Raw genomic sequence first — 22124 nt, 5'->3', positions numbered from 1 at the left:
GTGTGTGTGTGTATATATATATATGTATGTATGTGTGTGTATATATATGATCCAATTAATAAATATTCTTTCAGAACTGAAAAGACACCAAGACTGACACTTAGACATATTTGTGTGCACACTCCGTCTTTGATCATGCACAAAGAAATCCTGAGGAATGACATTTCTTTTGTAGCTCTTTTAACTATATAACTTATAATGAAACTAAAATTCTATTAATTGCACAGCCCTAGTCATTAAATCATCTTTGAGAGCAAAGGGGCCCCATGGTGGTTCGGTGGTCCAATGCAAGTGTGTACTTTGCATATAGAGAGGACCGCCACTGTGTCAAATTAAGAGAAGATTTGTGTAGCTGAATGTTAAAGAAAGGAGCAGGTGTAGTCAAACATACTGGCCACTGGCCTCATTCATCGTCCACTGGGAAAGTATTTTGTTTGCAGCTTGTTGCTTTTACAGTGAGAACTTCAAAGGAAGAATAATCGGAATTGAGGTTCATGAGGTTCATGGCGTCTCATCTTTAATAGATATTCTGTGAAGTAGTCTGAGCTTATGTGCAGCCTGTTTGTTCACTCGAAGTACTCAACAGATCAATCACACATACCAATGATGCATGGAATTAACATTTTAATTGTAACAGTCAGCACACATGGCTCACACATTGAAGGAAGTGGATGTTGCAGGTGTATTTTTTTCTGTCTTTGTGGAGTTCCGGAGAAACATCCAACCGCAACATCCAAACCGCATCACATTCTTCTCAGCAGATGTGTAACAATGAAATGCCAAACATTTAAGTCTTTTTCATCTCAACAAAGATTGAATTTTTTTTTGTAACTACTCTAATTACGAAAGCGAACCAAAACCTTTCTGTAGGAAATGCCTGATCACCAGCGCATGGACGAGTCCTATTATGTTGTGCTGTTTTGCACCTGTTTATCTCTTTTGAAGAACTCACTTTGCAGCAAGATCTGTCTGTTTTATATCTCACAGTGTCTGATGATTAGTCAGTGCTCTGCAGATGAGACCTGCAGTTTATTTGATCAGGCTAACAGAAACAGTGCTTGGCTAAAGTCATAATGACCATTGACAGTGAAGTATGAACATCAAACAAAATTCATCATCAGCAGCAAATGGTGTTTTCTTTCTGTACTAATTATTAAACTCAGTACCACGTGTTCAGATACATCTGTGGTGCTCGTATGGCAATAGGTTTGTGGTCATGCACAAATTTTTATCAGTCCCAATAAATCCAAACCGAGATTCTGAAAGTGCTGTTTTTTATGAACCCTGAACAATCCGATTCACGTACTCGTTTTCATGTGCAATTTTGTATTCTGAGCAAAACATCTGCAAATTCTTAGTACATATTCACTGACCAGTTTATAAGATGGCAATAAACATGAGCGTGTTGGTAGAAAGTAAACAGAGATTTTCTAATAAAGAAGGGTTTGGTAAACATGCATCATGGGGAATCTACTATTTTTAAATCTCATTGACGAGATATTGTATTCAAGTGTTTGCATGTGTAGTTTTTCCTACTAACTGAATGATTTCACATCTACACCACCCCTTTCAATCCAGTCTAAATTTCATTTGGATTGAGCTCAGTCAGAATGATTGAGGTCTTTACATTTAGCGGTTATAATCCAGTCGAGGCATTGAATGCCAGTGGATTATTTGGGTGGATGAAAATGTAGCTAATCTGTCTTGCAACTATCCAGATTTCTCAGACAGGAAAGTTTTTGCCTTCACTCTGAGGACCTTACCTTTGACTGGGATTGGAAATGTCCTGAGCTGGATTTACACTCTGGATGCTTAAACTATAAGAAACCAATGTTTTGTGAATGTGGTAAATTAATGTGCTGCAATCCAGCACCATTCAGGTTGTTTGGTATGAAATGTAAAAGCAAAGTTAAGAGTAAAGGGTGCAAAAATGCATCTGTGCCTAATTTTGACAATGTCTTTAAGTTTTGCTATCTTCATGGGTTTGATTTCCAGGTAAAGCTAAAACTGATGAAATTTGTACTTCAGTAAGTTCCTTTGAATAAAAGCATCAACGTAAATGTACATTTTGATTTCACATTTAGATTTTGGTTTCAGAGGCTGGAATTCAGACCCAGAATTACTATATTGCACAACAAAAACAAAATATGAAGGCTTGTGCATGTTTCCTCATCTCTTTTTGACTGAAAATAGACTAATAAATGGCTTATGTTCTCTCTCTTCCAGTCGGTGGTGAAGACCGGTCGGCTGCTCGTCAGTCATGAGGCTCCGGTGACCGGAGGATTCGCAGCTGAGATCAGCACTACGGTTCAGGTAAGAATCAGATGGGATCTTACGGATGTCATGATTTATAGATTGACCAGTAATGATCATTTTTATATTCAAGTGTTCAAGAACTGTGATGGAGAAGCATTTCATTACTGCTCATTTTCTGCTTCTTGACACTGTAATTAAATAATCTTTAGACTTTAACAATTCAAATAGTTGTTACACAGTATGTGTTCTTAAGCAATCATGTGTTGAGTTGACGTCGTCAACTTCAAAGCTCAGTTCCAGTTCTCATGAATGCTAGTGCAGACATATGAAAGTATCTGGATGTATTTTTGATATCAAAGATGCATCAGATGCAGACTTGAGAGAATCAATTCGTTAGAAAGTCCAGAAATCTTTTCTAGTATTACAGATGTACTGTCACTTTTGATCAATTTAATGCATCCATGTTGAGTTCAAGTATGTGCTGACCTCAAGCTTCTGAACCGTGGTGTTCACATTCATGAGTTTCTCAGGCCTCAGCGAGCTTGTGGAAATTTTATCAAGAGATTCGTCCGTGCATAGATGCAGGGCTTTTCAACACAAACATAAGTCACGTTTCCATTGACGTCAAAGTTTGTTAAAGCACCTGCGAGCGAGGTGGACACACTGGGCACTGATGAGTCAGCCGTATGTGCACAGATAATGGCATTGAACAGAAAAGATGCTAAAAAAGGCTGTTAGTTGCACCGAGGTTAACCGGAGCTGTGGTCAAGCTACTGACGTCTGCGATAATGGCGGCTAGTGTATCTGCCCTCCACTTAAACGGCCAGAACACAACACGCATGCCATTTCTGCAGACCTTTCGGTAGTCAGTGCTAATACAAATAAGATTTCACAGTTCTCTGTGCCAATTTCAGTTCCATAGCAAAAACTATTGTAGCTATTTAATTTTGATGATGTTTTCTTACGTAACTGTTTATTAAAAGAAAATTAAATAAATGAAATTAGTGGTAATGCTTTTAGGGCCAAGTTGCTTATACTACTAGCATACTGGCTGTTTATTAGTACTTATAAAGCACATATTAATGCTTTAAGAGATTAAAGGTCCACTGAAGTGCCTTGACACAAGCAGCGTGATTCTATGCGGTGACGCAGTTTTAACTGAAACAGGGAAAACTCGCATCTCTGCCTGCGAGTAGACTGTGCGCACTGCCGTGATTCACGTGATACAACGTGAAATCAGACCTCATTTGCCCCAATGGAAATCATATTTACACTGTCTGAATCGTTCCCTTTTGCCTACATTGTGCACTACATGCCATTCACCATACAGTAAACACTAACACTGTGATCAAGTGACTGATCTTAGCTGCAGCTTCAACGTCTACTTATAGTGTAGTGGGCGGGACGCTACGGATTCTAGAGAGCATTTGATTGGACAGAGGTTTTGATGAGAAGCTGAAGTGTAGGGTGATGTCATCAAAATCGTTGATCCATATTGGCGGAAGTGAGAGACTGTAAGTTTTGAATGCTTATATCTTGTAAATGTGAATTGCTGTTGTTTTGGAGCACACTAGCTTATAGATAACCTTAAGTCGAACATATTCATACTAAAAGCCAAAAAACTTTAATTTTGATTTCATGGAGACTTTAAAGGGAATCTTTGCAAAGATACACGTTTTTTACATTTTTTTTACAATACAGTATTATGGTATTTTGCATCATTTCTGAGTGTAATAAAATGCAGCCTATACACTGATACAAAAATGCAATTTTCAGTTACATTTTAGCATCAGGTAAGGTGGTAAAAATCACCCTAAACACACTAGGAAAGTTAAAGCCATAGTAACATCCTGCCAGATGCCCTCAACAGCTTATCATTGTGATGACAGACTTTTCAGAGGCAAACACCACTCACAGTGTCTGCAGAAATGTCTAGTTGTGGTATTGTATCACAGTAGAGACACAGTCATACAGCAGTGATGCTGAAGTCATTGAGCAGAGGATCTTACAGAAGCTGAGACTGCGACAGCGAACTGTTATTCCTGGACCAGGACCTGGAACAGGGATATTTTTCACATTGATCTGTGTGCCTGGACAACTGCATGGAATAGTTGGAATAATATTTAATATCATCTGTCTTGCTCTCTTTCTCTCTCTCTCTCTCTCTGAGTGCGTGTTTGAATGAAGAAGCCAGATTCCTCTGGAATATAAGCGTCTCTGTGTGTGTGAGGTGTGAAGGGGTTTGTGGGTAGTGTTCTCCTCTAGTGTCGTGTGTATTTATGATGCAAGCGTGTTTTAGACAGCATATGATCATGTGTTTCTGCAGAAGAGTTGAATTGGCTGCATTTTAGTTCATGAATTTGAATTCATTTGAAAATGAATCAGCGCACAGGATTTTGAATTGGAATGACAGGAAGAATCTCCTGATTTGCAATTCAAACAACAGATCCGTTTTATCATCTGTGCTTAAGTTAAATTTTTAAAAATTCCTTGAGCTCGTAATGTTTAATACAAATGTCATAACTGGATTTTCCACTGAATGTAGGACTTTTGTGACGCATAAAAGTAGGACTGGGGGCGATATTGATTTTACCTCAATTACGATTATTAAAAGATAATTTTTTTGTTTCTGTTTATTTATTTTTGCTCTCATAGTTCATTAAAGGTTTTTACTGTAAATTATTACAACTATTAAAGGTGGGATTTTTTTTTTCTAATGAAAGAGTGCATTTCTTTGTGATTTTAAAATAATTTAAGAAAACAAACTATTTAAACATTTTGAACAATTAAAATCAAAGCTTGCGTGAAATGAAGATGTCTTCTGAAAAAGTCACATTTTAGTTTTATTGTAAAAAGCAAGTTTCCTAAAAAATAGAAATAAGCTTCCAAAAAAAAAAAAAAAAGATTAATGCCATGTTATTATTATTTTAAATAATGCAATGTAAAAAAGCAAACAAATGTTTTAAATACTGAATTTAAATAAAACACTGCTGATAAAGAGAAAGAGCATGGCACCATCTCAGTGATCTTGGTCTTTCTAGGTTCTTCTAGGTTCTTACTACTGGCCAATTCACACAGAACACGTGTTTGCATCTAGGCCGTGTGTCCACCAAAGTGTTTTTTCCCGAGGCTGGCGTATTTTTTCATTTGTTCTCAATAGGAGTGGCCAGTGTTGGGCAGCAATGCGTTACTTTGTAACACGTTACTGTAATTTTATTATTTTTTTAGTAACGGAGTAATTTAACGCGTTATAATTTCCAAATTAATAATTAGAGTATAGTTACAAGCATGTGTTACCGCTGCATTACGTCATTGCCGACAGAGTGTCTTTTATCATCTACATTGTAAAAAAGGATGTTGGCTAGCACACGCAACATCCTCTACCTGAGACCTACTTTGACTGGTAAGCGCCTATGAGGCGGATACTACCAATGAAAACAAAGTCAGCATGGAGAGAGGAAAGTACGCATTCTGTAGCTGAAAATACAGTCATTATTTTTAGTTTATTTCTGTCAAAGGCAAGAACATTATTGTGTGTAGAGGGGAAGAAAACCTTTTCAACCGTGAAAAACTCCATATCTAATTTAAAACACCTGAAAGGGCAGTGTGGCACACTAACTCATTGAGAATGTACCGGGTGCACTCGCCTATCAAGTTTTGTCCCACGCCGCTGGACAAGACTTGATAGGCGAGTGCGGGTGCGGGCGGGCAGAGACTTTTGTGTGCGGGAGGCGATAGAATAAAATGATTTGCGGGACTCCCGCAAAATAGAAATATCTAAACATAAAATATCTAAAACAAATAAACGGCTATTCATGCGTTGCACAAAAGCAACAAGAACAACTAATACAGTCAGGTCCATAAATATTGGGACATTGACACAATTCTAACATTTTTGGCTCTATACATTTTGGCTCTCTATTGTGGTGAATGGATTTGAAATTAAACGAACAAGATGTGCTTTAACTGCAGACTGTCAGCTTTAATTTGATCCAAAATTAAAATCCAAATCAGGTGAACGGTATAGGAATTACAACAGTTTGCATATGTGCCTCCCACTTGTTAAGGGACCAAAAGTAATGGGACAATTGGCTTCTCAGCTGTTCCATGGCCAGGTGTGTGTTATTCCCTCATTATCCCAATTACAATGTGCAGATAAAAGGTCCAGAGTTCATTTCAAGTGTGCTATTTGCATTTGGAATCTGTTGCTGTCAACTCTCAAGATGAGATCCAAAGAGCTGTCACTATCAGTGAAGCAAGCCATCATTAGGCTGAAAAAACAAAACAAACCCATCAGAGAGATAGCAAAAACATTAGGCGTGGCCAAAACAACTGTTTGGAACATTCTTAAAAAGAAGGAACGCACCGGTGAGCTCAGCAACACCAAAAGACCCGGAAGACCACGGAAAATAACTGTGGTGGATGACCGAAGAATTCTTTCCCTGGTGAGGAAAACACCCTTCACAACAGTTGGCCAGATCAAGAACACTCTCCAGGAGGTAGGTGTATGTGTGTCAAAGTCAACAATCAAAAGAAGACTTCACCAGAGTGAATACAGAGGGTTCACCACAAGATGTAAACCACTGGTGAGCCTCAAAAACAGGAAGGCCAGATTAGAGTTTGCCAAACGACATCTAAAAAAAGCCTTCACAGTTCTGAAACAACATCCTATGGACAGATGAGACCAAGATCAACTTGTACCAGAGTGATGGGAAGAGAAGAGTATGGAGAAGGAAAGGAACTGCTCATGATCCTAAGCATACCACCTCATCAGTGAAGCGTGGTGGTAGTGTCATGGCGTGGGCATATATGGCTGCCAATGGAACTGGTTCTCTTGTATTTATTGATGATGTGACTGCTGACAAAAGCAGCAGGATGAATTCTGAAGTGTTTCGGGCAATATTAACCGCTCATATTCAGCCAAATGCTTCAGAACTCATTGGACGGCGCTTCACAGTGCAGATGGACAATGACCCAAAGCATACTGCAAAAGCAACCAAAGAGTTTTTCAAAGAAAAAAAGTGGAATGTTATGCAATGGCCAAGTCAATCACCTGACCTGAATCCGATTGAGCATGCATTTCACTTGCTGAAGACAAAACTGAAGGGAAAATGCCCCAAGAACAAGCAAGAACTGAAGACATTTGCAGTAGAGGCCTGGCAGAGCATCACCAGGGATGAAACCCAGCGTCTGGTGATGTCTATGCGTTCCAGACTTCAGGCTGTAATTGACTGCAAAGGATTTGCAACCAAGTATTAAAAAAGTGAAAGTTTGATTTATGATTATTATTCTGTCCCATTACTTTTGGTCCCTTAACAAGTGGGAGGCACATATGCAAACTGTTGTAATTCCTACACCGTTCACCTGATTTGGATGTAAATACCCTCAAATTAAAGCTGACAGTCTGCAGTTAAAGCACATCTTGTTCGTTTAATTTCAAATCCATTGTGGTGGTGTATAGAGCCAAAAATGTTAGAATTGTGTTGATGTCCCAATATTTATGGACCTGACTGTATAAAACAAAAACGATTAACACACGTAAGCATAGGCAGAGTTTCTATTTATAACACGTGTTTGCAGCATTAAACAATGTTGATTTCTGAAATGCAATGGACAGTCAGAAAATCCACTCACTCAACCACGCACACAGCAGCCTGTTGCTTTTAGTGAAATAACAGTGGTTTGTGAATGTTGATGCTTTAATAACAAATATTTTACCGGGAGCGTTAATGCTGGGTCTGGGATGTTAGGCAACGCACAAATGTAGTAATCAGAACAGTAATTTGATTACTTTTAAAAGGAGTAATCAGTAATTTAATTACAGTTTCAGAGTAACTTGCCCAACACTGGGAGCGGCACGTTTTTTAAAAACACCAGGAGCACGCTGAGCTTTCGAGCGTTTTTTTATTTTTATTTTTTATTTTTTTGTTTTTTTCTCCTCGGCTCCGAGAGTTGAAGAATGTTCAGCTTTGAGTAAAACGCAGCACTCATCACTGTTGCTTTCTAGTCAACTAACCAATCAGAGTGGAGGAGAGGCGGGACTAAAACCAATCACCCTGCTTTTTACTACGACAACACTGGAGAAGTTAATATTGCTTGTCTCCGAGTATTTATGTCTTTACCAAATGGAAATGCCAGACTGCCATAATATTATGAAAAATAATGCTTGGAGAAACGTTTCATTTGCAACGCATCTGCCATATTACTAAAGTGAATTTCATATCATAGCAGCCACAGCATCTCGATGGAAAAAAAAATTGCAGCGTTCTCAAGCGCTCACAGCTGGGCGTTTTCAGCAGAGCACCTGGCATTTTCAACCAGCTAAAAATGTGTATTTTCTATGACTGGAAGCTATTCGCCATCTGTCCACGGTGCCCAGCTACGTCGTGTTGTACTTGTTGTACGAGGTCTTCTAGATGCAGCACAGCGCTGTGCTTCTCGTCCAGTGTGTGCGATCGGCTTTTATAACGCGAGACACAGTGCTCAGGAATGTGTTTTTTTTTTTTTTGTTTGTTTTTTTTACAACAACAAAAAAAAAGTGCTGTGCGTAATGCCTACTCCACCATGTTGCCGTCAAATACAAAAGTTGCCATACCAACCTGCTACTGTAAACGAAAGCTCGCAACGCTTGCCCTGCCTCCGTGCTCTTCTGATTGGTCCACTGTTTTGGAACTGTCATTGAGTGGCGGTGCGTGTAAAAACTGTAAATTCTTTTAACGCATCACTCACGCTGCAAAAAAACTAAAGCGCAACGGTCATACACGTCCGTGTAAACCTTTTTCCTGAGTAAACAATGAGCACCGCCATTACAAATTCTCTTGGATGCTCTTCTGTTCCAGTCTCCATAGGAACCCATTCAAATAGCACCCATCTGTTTTTAATGTAGATAACGTCGGCAGCTTTGTGTCATCATTAAACTTTGAGGAGCGAGACGCTGACAAAAAATTGCAAAGTGATGGTGCTATGGAGCCATTTGCTTTTTAAAAACATTTGAATAAGTTTATCATTAGATTATCAACTCGGAATATACTCTAATTTGACTAGAAACTCTGGAGATCGGAAATGCAAAGCATTCTTCAGGTTAAAAGTCAGGCTGACTTCCACGTTCAAGAAAAACGTCTATAGCACCAACTTCACACATGATAGTATGTTTTAAGGGTGAACTATTAATAGGATTAAAAAAATGAAATAACCGACATGGGAAAATTACGTCGGTTAGAGGTTCTGACTTTCGGTTTTGATTTCTTTTCAGTCAGTCGTCCAGCCTATTCATACAAGACTTCTCCGGTTATTTAGTTTGCTTAAACACTGTCCCCGAGAGCCGTGCCCAAAGCTCAACAGCCAGTCAACAACAGATATGGATGAAAACATCTGTCACTACTTCCATTGCATTGTGACTTTAACACAAGTTTTTTAATGCCTATTTATTCTGTTATATTGAATGTCACATTTTTTTTCAAATAAACTAATACTATTAAATAATTACCATTAGAAGCAGATGTTAATTTTATAAAACATCTTCCACATGAATACAGCAAAGCACATTGACAGCAAAACTCTTCTGCCAATTGAAGGTTAATGAAATAAATATTTGTGGGTGAATGTTTATGTATATATAATGAAATTGTATTTTTTTTTTTTTTTTTTTTTTTTTTTTACATCATTCTATTTTTAATTCAGCTTTGTTGAATTCAAATTGCAATTCTGTGTTCTGTTTGCTGCTTCAGTTCATATTCAGGAATTGTGATTTAAAAGACATAAATTTCTGAATGTCACACAGCTCTGATTTGCAGAAGCTCTTGGTTAAAAAAACATGCAGAATATCCAGTTCCTGTGCTGAGATGATTTGATGGCTGTTCTCTCAGCGACAGTCAAGTCTTCCGACATGCACTAACACTGACCGGGTTATCAAGCAAAAAATAGCATGAAGTTCAGAATGATTGTCTAAAAATGGCCTCTGAGATCAGCGTTTCAAATTGATGTGTCATGTACGGTTTCTAAAGGGAACCAAAGGATCTGAGTGACTCAGAGGAGCTTCTATAACAACATCCATGAATTTAAGTGACTTCTGGAGAACATTTACTGCTTTTAGTTCTTCCGTTAACAGTCTTATAGTTTGTGTCCCAGAACTAAATGATTTCCATACTTATTTTTTCTCCACTAATGACAGGTCATAAACACCCTCATTAATACTGATTTTGGATTTCATGTGGTAACATGTGGGAAACATAATAAATTCATTCGCGGTGAATCTCATGTCAGCGGATTTTCTGCTTTTCTTAAATCTAAATCTCTGAATGTTTTATCTTATTTCAGAGTATGTGAGTGTTTCAGAGCGCCTGTCCTCATATAGCTTTGGGCTCAAATGCACAGTTCACAATTGTCTTTTTTGGCTCTCACGGTCGGTAATATTGGCATTTCCGTGTCACGCTAGTCTTTCAGTACTCTCTAATCTGCTGCTGATGCTGTTTCCACTCTGAAAGCCAAAAGTTTTTTTTTTTTTTTAATCCTTTTGCCCATCAAGGATGCAATAAATTGATTACAAGTGACAGTAAAGACATTTATAGTAAAGATACACAGATGTATTAGGCAATATTTATCTGCATATTTTTGATTGATTTAAAGCCATCGGCATATCGGAAATGACATGAAAAGGGCTGATACCAATGTTTTATCAATTAACTGCTTGGAGACAATGAGTTGCATGTCTGTTGCATAATCCAAAATTTTTCTCTGGGCAAAATAAATACTTGTCAAAACAATATAAATTCTGTACAAAATGTGAAATGCCACTCTCAGCTGTAAATTCATCATGGGTAAGTCACAACGGCAATGCTCCGGCTGCCAAGCACATTTAAGTGAAAATGATTGGCAGGTAATATGGAGCTTTTTGTGTGTTTGACACCAGCAAAAATGTCAAGGAGTCACACAATGTCACATCGCACACATGCAATGCTTTTGTGAACGGAGAAAACATGGAATATATTTCACTTAAATCATTAACTGATTAACAAAACGAAAGAAGAAATTGTGTTGAGTTTCAAGTCATGGTAACGTCCTTTCCATGAACTTCAGAGCACTTTATTTTGTGAAAAAGCTGTAGAGTTTTGAATGATGTTTTGCCTCTATCTGTATGAACAACCAGCGTTGGTATAAATTATGGAGTAATGGTTGTGAAATCAATGCAGTGATCGCAGCGTCTCTCACACACAACATATTTTTGCTAACTTGACATCGCAGCCTGTTCGTTATCAAAATAAAATACAGTTAAAGAAACATAAAAAGTTACACTGCTCAATTTCAGTAGTTCATAGTACAGTCTGTGTCGTTCAGCATGACCAGAGACTTTAACATTGTCCGTCATTTTGACAGACAGGGTCGTAAAAATTCTGTCATAATCTATTATTACCCGTCATTTTAATTGTCATATTTTAATTAGAATAAAACATTTTAATTTTTAATCATAAACCTACAGGACCACAGCGCAGTGTTTAAAAACAAAATATGCTAGGGCTGGGTAAACAAAACAAAAAAAATTGATTTCTCGATTTTAATAGATTCTCATTTTAATGAACCAATATCGATTCTTAAATCACAATCAGTCTTTTGGTCATGTTGTTTTCAGTTGATGAAAGAACAGTACATTATGCGTTTTTTTCTTCCAATAAATAGCAATAGGCTATAGTTACTTTTGATATGAAATTCATATCATTTCAAATTCTGTCCATTTCATTCGGAAATTCAAGCAATAAATACCGTTTTGTCGCTCTTTAATGTGACGTGATAAATTGTTGTAGCTTCTGTGTACTCGCCTGTGCGTAATCAAATGCCTAGGAAAACATTCGTGACAGTTTCGTTTTTGTTCTGGATCCCCTGCTCTGCTGCCAGACTGAAGCGCACTCGCCACCAACTGGACAGGGGTGGGAATTACAGCTACAATTTACAATAATCACTCTCGGTGTAATCTGTCAAAATGATGGACGGCCTTCAGAATTTTCCTTCACTGATAAAATAAAATTCCGTAAACGACGGACAATTTTCGGTTAACGCGACCTCTGATTGCAAGTGAAGAACAAAGCCTATAATGTATGTACTAACATTTTAACATCCAGATACGTCGTGAATATGGAAACATTTGCATTTGTGCAGACAGAGAGGTAGGCTTCAGTTTTGCTTTTAAATTAATTTGTTTTGGCTTTGACATTTATATTTAGCCTAAATAGGCTTCAACTTTAGGATTTGTTTTGGGGAGAAGGGAGCTAAAGTAGCCTAATTGTGTTTGTAATGTTTTTAAACATTTTATTTACCGTTGATAATTTATTTACCGTTATTTTAGCCTATATTATGTTTGATTGTAATAATAAAATGCGACATAGCCTCCTAATTTAGGCAGTTTTTTTCCTCTCAAAACGCGTGTACGAGTAGCTTTTTTTTTTTTTTTTTTTTTTTTTTTTTTTTTTTTTATCCATGCAAACTTTTTTTTAAATAGCTTGAAATAAATGTATTATTATTATTATTTTTTTTTTAATACATTTGGACAAAATCTAGAAAAGATGATGCTGAATTGGCTGTGACTAAGCACAAGATAAGCTACCAGATCAAGACTTCCTCTCTTTTTTTTTCTTTTTGAGTAAAGAAAACGCAGTACTCTATTATTATTATTATTATTATTATTATTATTATTGTTGTTGTTGTTGTTGTTGTTGTTGTTATAGGCAAAGTAAAAGAATATATATATATATATATATATATATATATATTAACTGGTATTTTTTTCTACTCAAAGCAGTTTCAGAACTGTAATAATACAGAGGAACGCAGGAACAGAAACTTTGATTCTGCTTGGAGTGAACCCATTTATTTCTTTTTTTTTTTTTTTTTAAAAAAAAAAAAGCTTTATGCAACTGACCAGAAACGGTATCAGAATCAGCCAATAGTTGTTTGTTAAAATCGGTATCGGCAAAAAAAAAAATCCTATCAGTGCATCCCTAATTTATAGTGTTACAAAAGATTTCTATATGAAATAAATGCTGTTCTTTTGAACTTTCTATTCTAAAAAACAAATGTATTAGTTTCCACAAAAATATTGGGCAGCACAACTGTTTTCAACATTAATAATAGTCAGAAATGTTTCTTGAGCAGCAAATCAGCATAATTGGAATGATTTCTGAAGGACCGTGTGACACTGAAGACTGGAGTAATGAGGCTAAAAATTCAGCTTTGATCGCAGCAGTCAGTTACATTTTAACACATTCACACAGTGGCACGCAGTTATTTTAACCTGTAGCAATATTTCACAATATTACTGCTTTTACTGTATTTTTGATTGAATAAATGATATCCGTATATGTGTGCAGTGGCCCTAATACGTATTTTGACACGTAAGCCACGTGTACAAATATATGAATCACCACATTATATAACAAATCAGTAAAGAAAGTAGCATTTAAATCATATTTTTAATTTAAACTCATCAGTTATCATTAAACTGACAAGTTAATGGTATAATGATGCCCTTCTCATATGTTGGTGAAACTGAAGTAATTCAGTCCTGTTTTCAGTCCACACGTATTGGCTTGACTGCACGTCTCGGTTCTCCTGCTTTTCCAGTAAAACTATTTAGAGGTTTCTACTCTTCTCGTGATCCAGGTTGGCAGGTGTACTCCTCCACTTTGGGAATAAAACATGAATGACCCAAAATTACCCCTGGCTATAAAACTGAAGGCAATTTACTAAATATGTATTGCGGTGATTCAGGCCCCCAAATCTGTTTTTCCCCCTAAAGCATAACACACAGTGTAATGTTTTGCTGTAGCTCATGTTAGATTGGTTTGCTGCATGTTTATATTTGTAAACTACGACTAAACTACTTCCATGCTGCTTTTTCAGTGACAGCCACCATTATCCTAGCCGTGAAGGTAGAAGAGCAGAGAGAAAACATGGATGGACAAGCATAAATGCCAAAAACATCAAAAGAGAACACAGAGAATGTGAAGCATTGTTTTCCAGCATTGCACAAACATGTTGAACTGAAGCAAACAAACGTATTGCAGCTAATTTTAACTCCCATCTATCAGCCGACGTCCTGATGTGTCCTTTCCTGGAGTCCATTTCCAGTCATTACAAACCGCACGCTTCAGATTCAGATGCATCCCATGTAGATAAAACTATTTCTGAGCAGCAGAAGTACTAGGTTAGTCGTGCCACATCAAATCCCAAAGCGGTGATTATGTGTAGCCGAGCAGCAGGATGCCAGGCTCGTTCTGACCGCTGAGCGGCGGCCCGACTGCAGCTGCGGGATGGACTCGAGCATCCAGGACCTGCAGAGCCTTTCCTGACATCTCTCCTCAGAGCTGGAACTGCCTCCTGATGCAAATCTGAAACACATTTTTGTGTTTATACAGGCCATCATGTAAGGCAGGCATAAAGCCTTTTTAATGAAGCTTGACGCTCTTTTGTAGCCACTTCAGAAAACGCCAGCAGACTAAGGAGTTCGCCCAAAGTGCGGCATGTTTCACGCTTAGCTCATGAGCTTTCCGCATTCGGTTTTGGACAGGGAGCGTCCATGAAGAGTTGGAGGTGTCTTCACAGACAATAGATTTCAGCGTTGGCTTTGTATAAGTGGAAACGTTAGACGCTTTTAATGTTTTGTTTTTTTGTTTTTTTTCTGATGCACAAGTTTTGATGGTTCCGTGAAAATAAGTGTAGTGTTTTTAGCGTTTTTGTCATTTGGCAATTGGGTTTGTTCAGCTTCCATTTGGGGCTTGATACCTTATAATATAATCCTCCAAAAGCTGCACTAGAAGCTTAAATAGAAACCAACTGCTCGTTGGAGTCACAACTGAGAACAAAAACTTTTTTCCATTTGTTGCTGTTGATCATGTTGCTCTTGCTTTGGACACTGTAATACTTTTCTTGTTCCTCCATATTCAGGTCATGTTCTTTAGTTCAACATTGGTTTATTATGTCTGGTTAAATCTTCACTCAACAAAAACCCAGTAGGATTTTTCCATTGGCTTTTTGCAGCAAATAAACACTGTGACCAACAGATGTCAATGATTACTGCATGTTTTGTTCATCATGATAATCTTCACAAATGGACACAATGCTGGTTCTGAGGCATAAATAAAGTCAGAAGTAAAAAGCTGAACATAGTCTATAAACAAGTCACATGACTTCAGTCTCACCACCATCAAGCTTCTCACAATATTTTCAGTACACAAATGAAGACATTATTAATAAAACCTTCTGTCACTCCATTGAAGATCTGTATACAAAAACTACAGCTTCACATCAAGCAAGCATGTTTGAGCTTCAGTTTACCATACATGACCCTGGACCACAAAACCTTAAGTAGCACGGGTATATTTGTAGCAATAGCCAACAATACATAGTATGGTTCGAAATAATTGATTTTTCTTTTACGCCAAAAATCATTAGGATATTAAGATCATGTTCCATGGAGATATTTTGTAAATTTCCTACCGTAAATGTATCAAAACTTAATTTTTGATTAGTAATATGCATTGCTAAGAACTTTTTTTTTTTGCACCCTCAGATTGCAGATTTTCAAAATATTTGCATCTCAGCCAAACATTGTCCTGTCCTAACAAAAGCTTATTTATTCTGCTTTCAGATAATCTATGAATCTCAATTTCAAAAAATGGACCCTTATGGCTGGTTTTGTGGTCCAGGGTCACATATTTGATGAGCTGTACACGTATTGGTCAAGGTTTATATGAGAATAAAAGCCTAAATTGAATCTCTCCATCTTGATTGTTTTGATTGTTTGACTTACAGCTTTTTGAAGTATTGGCATTTCTGGTCATTTCTGGTGATTGCTTTATTGACACATTTTTGTCTAGGTTCATTTGTATGCTACAAACCATTAATGGAGCTGAATGTGTTTTCTGCAGGAGGAGTGTTTCCTCAACTTGGAGGCTCCCATCAGCAGGGTTTGTGGGTATGATACACCCTTTCCTCACATCTTCGAGCCCTTCTACATCCCTGACAAGTGGAAGTGCTTTGAGGCTGTCAAGCGTATGATCAACTACTAAAGCACAGGTACGTTTTATTTTTTCTTTCTGTAAGATGTATTGTTATTTTTTTAAGCCTGTAGAGACTGACATATGAAGTACTTTTTTTTTTTGTAATATATAAAATGGAATATTTAAACTGTATTGAATCTTAACACTTTTATGGCTTTTATGGCTCATAGTATGATATAGTGAAAATATGGAGCTCGTACTCATACAAACTGAGCAAAAATATGCAATTTGGTGCAGATATTAGTTATGAAATTATAGTGCTTGTAATATAAGTCAGTAGGATTTATGTAGGATACTTACATAAAATAATAGATGTAGCAGTATTCAGTCTATATCTCCAATAATATGTCTTAGTAAGATGAGATTTAAATGATCAAAACATTTAATGCAATGCAATCCAGTGATGATTGATTGAGAGATGAACAAAAAAACATTCCTCAAAATCCTGATGGTCATATTTGATTTTTCTAAAAAATTATGTCTGGATAATCAAGTAAAGCCAAGCAGCTTCAGTCCAGTAAGTGTTCATCTTAAAAAAGTATTGCCATATAAATTTATTCTTATGTTAATTTTATTAAAATCAGTAAAGATTTCACAGGAAAAAGACACATGAAGCACAAGCTGAATAATTCTTTTAAAATAGCTTTTAATTAATGAAAAGTCTAAATTGTCAATCAGAAGACAGAAGGCATAGATTGTGTGTAACCGGTTTAACAGCAATGTTTTGATCAAGTTGATCATGCACATATGCATATTAAATATGGCACACCAGTCTTTATAGTATTATACTGAATCATCGCCAAGTACAGATTGACACATGCTCTTATAACTCAAATGTGATGCAGTCTGGAAAAATACGTCGGATGTCACGCTGGGACATTTTCAGGAAATTGAAAAATAGGTAGAATGGTAGAATTTTTTTTTTTTTTTTTTTTTTGGTCAAAATTAGGTTTTCATTAAATAATTATTCTGTAACATCTTGTTTATCATCTTTGAAAATATCTTGACAAAATTGACTTGTTTAGTGCAGAAAAATAGCGATTTATTGCAGCAAGCAGAAATTACTGTCTTGCTCTTATATTATAAGAACTGGCTGTGGAGGTGCTTTTTCTTAACACCACGGAAAACAGTTAACCCATCGAAATAAACCCACAAGACTGTGCTACACAAGCTTTTGTGCTTAAAGTATACAAATTTGTATTTTTCAAAAAAAATGACAGATAGGTAAGACCCTTCTTCCTCGGCTGGGATCGTTTAGAGCCTTTGAAGCTGCATTTAAACTACATTTTGGAAGTTTGAAATCGGGGCACCAGTGAAGTCCATTATATGGAGAAAAATCCTGAAATGCTTTCCTCAAAAACCATAATTTCTTAACGACTGAAGACAGAAAGACATGAAAATTATTATACTGTCAGAAAGACAGTAAATTATTTGTAAATTGTTGTTCTGGAAGAGGAGTTCACCTTTAAACCTGTTTTTCTCAAAATTCCATTCCTGAAATTCGTAGCTATCAGCCAGCTTAAGATAGCCATAACTTTTATTATGTAGCTACAAAATAAAAACAGTTTTGGAAAGGGCTTGAACCTAGCTTTCATATGGTATCAAAACCTAAAAAAGGTAAAATTTCACCATGTGTTGGGTTTTCCTAAATCAAATCACAAATGTGTTCAAAAATGCAGTGCAGCATCAGCTTTAGTCTTTACTGTTTCTACTAAGACCAGCACTGTGTTGACAGCGGTGCTCCATTGCCAGATTCATGCGGCTTGCGTTCATGCTCCAGGATCGGTTTATATTTGGCTGTTACAGGTCATTACACAGTTGGGACACAGTTTGTACATGCTGTTGCCATATAGAACAAGCAAACCTTAAGTTGTGCGATCCACAACTACTGCACACAGAACTAGAACTCAACCTATTAACATTTGAACTAGCTTTTGCTTTTTTGTTCACAGACGACACCGATCAAGAACTCGTCGTCCTCAACATCAGTGAACAAACCAGTCGTTAACACCACCATCACAGCTAACTCTATTTCTACCTGTAGATGGGACCATGTTACCGGACAGGCCGTCATTTTTGGGGAAACGTCCTTGATCATGTGTCCAGAGGATGAAACGTGGTTTCTAAACACTAAAGTGGACGTCACATGTTTGCTGTGATCTTCCATCTGTATTCTCACTGTTACCTCGATGTCACCATCTTCCATTTAGTTTTTTTGTTATTAAACTTAATTGAGGCTGGCTCTTGTGTGTTACTGTTTTATTGCTGGGTTGCTGAAGGTACCATCCTGTTTGTAAAATCTTTGATTGAATAAATCATCTCTGTTCTAAATTCTGGTGAGCTGCTTTGCTGTTTTTTGTCGACACAGATGCCAAACAAGGCTTGAACCACAAACCGTGGACAGAATATGGCGATAAATCGGCGTCTTTCATTTTGGTGGTGTGTGACCGCAGTGGCTCAGTGCTGGGCGCGGCGCTCAGATGACCTCAGGTTGAGTGTATTCTAGCGTCCATCGCGCTCACACACTGTCATTACTCACTTAAGCATATTAAATCCGGCCCCAGTTATCTTCACACAGACGCTCTGCTGAGATCAGCCTGTTTTGGCCGGATCTACAGTCCTCTCTGAGCTTTGTGTGAGGCGTTCTTCCTTGACAGAGGAACGCGCAAAACGTCAGATACGTAGATGACTGACATTCTTGAATGAAACTGTCAGCAATGTCTGTCCCAGATTGACAGATATAATTAAGATCCATATGCAATAGAAAAACAATGTCAAGATGTTTAAAGCACTGTATGTGGTCTTGCTTTTTACATGGTTGCTTACCAAATAAATACAGTTAGTTAATAAATACTCAATAAATTGATCTCTGTTCTGATTTAAAAAAAAAAACATGTTTGCAAGACATAAGTGATTAAATTGACAATTTTCATATTTAGGTAAACTAAAAATCATGTATTTAACTTAAGTCTCTAAACACACTAGTATTAAAAACAATGCAAACAAACCAAAAGGTTATGTAGTCAAATAAGGCAAGGACAGCCTTATTCAAGCATATTCAGCCTCGCCATGTAAATTGCATTTTCTTTCCATCTAATCCAAGACTGAGGTTTTTGAAGTTCTTTTAAGCCATTTTATGGCATCTGTAAACATCAGATATCTGAGGTGCAGTAATGCATTTGTACAGATGGATTAATACTGATTTCATCCATAGAATACATACATATAGATGTGTAGTGTGTGTGTGTGTGTGTGTGTATATATATATATAGAGAGAGAGAGAGAGAGTTTAGATGCAAAACCAGCCAAAAGCCATCTCGGTCAAAAATGAGATAATGATACTGAGTGAATGCTCCTGACACATAGTATACGTCCATCAAATACTTGTTCTAAATACTAAATTCCAGCCTCAGCCCAATCAGAAGTACTAGCACTTAGGATGTCAGTAGGATGACAATTAGGTGTCAGTTTATGCCCTGGTTTATTTAAAGAGCAGGGATCTATTAAAGTCTGATCATGTTTGTGGAAGTGAATCATGGCACTAACAAAGAAGATCTCTGAGGACCTCAGAAAAAGAGTTGTTGCTCATCAGGCTGGAAAAGGTTACAAAACCATCTCTAAAGAGTTTGGACTTCACAAATCCACAGTCAGACAGATTGTGTACAAATGGAGGAAATTCTAGACCACAGTTACCCTCCCCAGAAGTGGTTGACCAACAAAGATCACTCCAAAACAAGATATATAATAGTTTCCGAGGTTGCAAAGAACCCCAGGATAACACTTAAGCAACTAAAAGCTCACATTGGTTAATGTTGAAGTTCATGAGTCAGTCATCAGGAGAACAATTAACAACCATGGTGTGCATGGCAGGGTTGCAATGAGAAAGCCACAAATCTCCAAAAAACACTGCTGTCGGTCTGCAGTTTGATAAAGATCATGTGGACAAGTCAGAAGGCTATTGGAGAAATGTTTTGTGGACGGATAAAACCACAATATAATTTTTGGTTTAAATAAAAAATATGTTTGAAGAAAGAAAAATTCTGCATTCTATTACAAGAAGAACCTTATCTCATCTGTGAAACATGGTGGTGGTAGTATCATGGTTTGGCCCTGTTTTGCTGCATCTGGGCCAGGACGACTTGCCATCATTGATGGAACAATAAATTCTGAATTATACCAGCAAATTCTAAAAGAAAATGTCAGGACATGAACTAAAATCTAAAGAGAAAGCGGGTGATGCAGCAAGACAATGACCCCAAGTGCACAAGGCATTCTACCAATAAATGGTTAAACAAGAACAAAGGTAATATTTTGGCACGGTCAAGTCAAAGTCTGGACCTTAATCCAAATAAAATGTTGTGGAAGTTCCTGAAGCAGCAGTTCTAAGGAGAAAACCTACCAACATCACAGGGTTCAAGTGTTTCTGTACTAAAGAATGGGCTAAAATTCCTACAAGTCATTGTGCAGGACTGATCAGCGGTTACCAAAAACTTTACCTGCAGTTGTTGCTTCAAAAAAGGGTCACATCAGATACTGAAAGCAAAGATTCACATACTTTTGCACCTCACAAATATTTAACACTGGATCATTTTTCTCAATAACTAAATGACAAAGTATATATTTTTTGTCTTGTTTGTTTGGATTCTCTTTGTAAACTTTAAGGACTTGAAAATCTGATGATGTTTTGCGTTATATTCATGAAAATTCTAAAGGGTTCACAAACTTTCAAGCAGCACTATATATGATCTGTGTATATGTGTGTGTGTGTATATATATATATATATATATATATATAGAATATGTATGTATGTATGTGTGTGTGTATATATGTATATATATAATGTACATATATATAATGTATGTGTGTATATGTATATATATATATATATATATATATATATATATGTGTGTATATATATATGTATATGTGTATGCGTATGTGTGTGCGTGTGTGTCAGAAGGTTTCATTCTGTGTATTAAAAATAGATTCTTGTGACAAACTAAAGTTTGTTAAAGTTGAACTATTTGTTAGCATTTGTTATTAGTAATGAAACCTGTTTGTTTAACCCGTGTGCTGGTGTTCTTGGTCAAAAATGACTGAATGAATTAAGTGTTTTTGTCAACTTGTTTCCTTTCAGTTAGCACAGGTTTTGTATTTCTTTTGGAACTTTATTTTTGAATTCTTTTTCAAATAAAATACAACTATATACAAAAACCCATATATATGCAATCCATTAGAAAAGAAGCACTAAATTAAAGGACAGTGGTTTCCCTCATCAAGTCATATAGACAGGTTATTATTTTATTGTTCCCATATGGGAAAGTGTAGAACATTAGTATCTGGCCAACACCCACACTGTAAAATGCATGATGCATTACAATGAATTTATTATAGAGGATTTATTAGGGAATGTACTGTAATAAACACAATGATCTGAACATAAGGCCACAATTATGGATGGAGTTAAAAGTCATTGATTTGTTGTATTTGGCTACTAAAGAAGCATCTTCTATTTTGCTGAAGATCTTTGAAAAGTATGAAAAGTTGTAATTTATTGCTTAAATGCTTAAAAATTTGGCATCCATGCACAATATTACAGTGGAAAAAGAAGTGTTGACTATTACAGTCTATTGAAATTGTGATTAATTAATAGAGGTTTTAACATTTTTACAGAGATAATAAGAAAAGGTCATAAAAATAAAGCACACAGTTCTTGCAATCAGTTTGGTTACTATTTTGAGAAATAGTAAATGGATTAAATAGATTAGATTGCTTCTGACAAGTAGTTAGTTCATGCGACGAATCTGAATTATAAATGA

At 36.7% G+C, this 22124-nt stretch overlaps 1 protein-coding gene across 1 annotated transcript in view; it reads left to right on the top strand.

Annotated features, from left to right (window-relative positions):
- The window catches only part of bckdhb (branched chain keto acid dehydrogenase E1 subunit beta), a 90922-nt gene extending 72287 nt beyond the window's left edge, over positions 1-18635 (top strand). The window contains exons 9-11 of the mRNA XM_051131988.1: positions 2227-2313; positions 16173-16320; positions 18257-18635. Coding sequence (XP_050987945.1) covers positions 2227-2313; positions 16173-16313 — 228 coding nt within the window. The 3' untranslated portion in view covers positions 16314-16320; positions 18257-18635. The remainder of the gene's footprint in view (positions 1-2226; positions 2314-16172; positions 16321-18256) is intronic.
- The last annotated feature ends 3489 nt before the right edge of the window (positions 18636-22124 follow it).

The sequence above is a fragment of the Labeo rohita genome, chromosome 16 (assembly GCF_022985175.1).
Source record: "Labeo rohita strain BAU-BD-2019 chromosome 16, IGBB_LRoh.1.0, whole genome shotgun sequence".
In the NCBI taxonomy this organism is placed as follows: domain Eukaryota; kingdom Metazoa; phylum Chordata; class Actinopteri; order Cypriniformes; family Cyprinidae; genus Labeo; species Labeo rohita.
The sequence above is the reverse complement of the archived record's forward strand: the minus strand, read 5'-3'. Positions and strand labels throughout refer to the sequence as shown.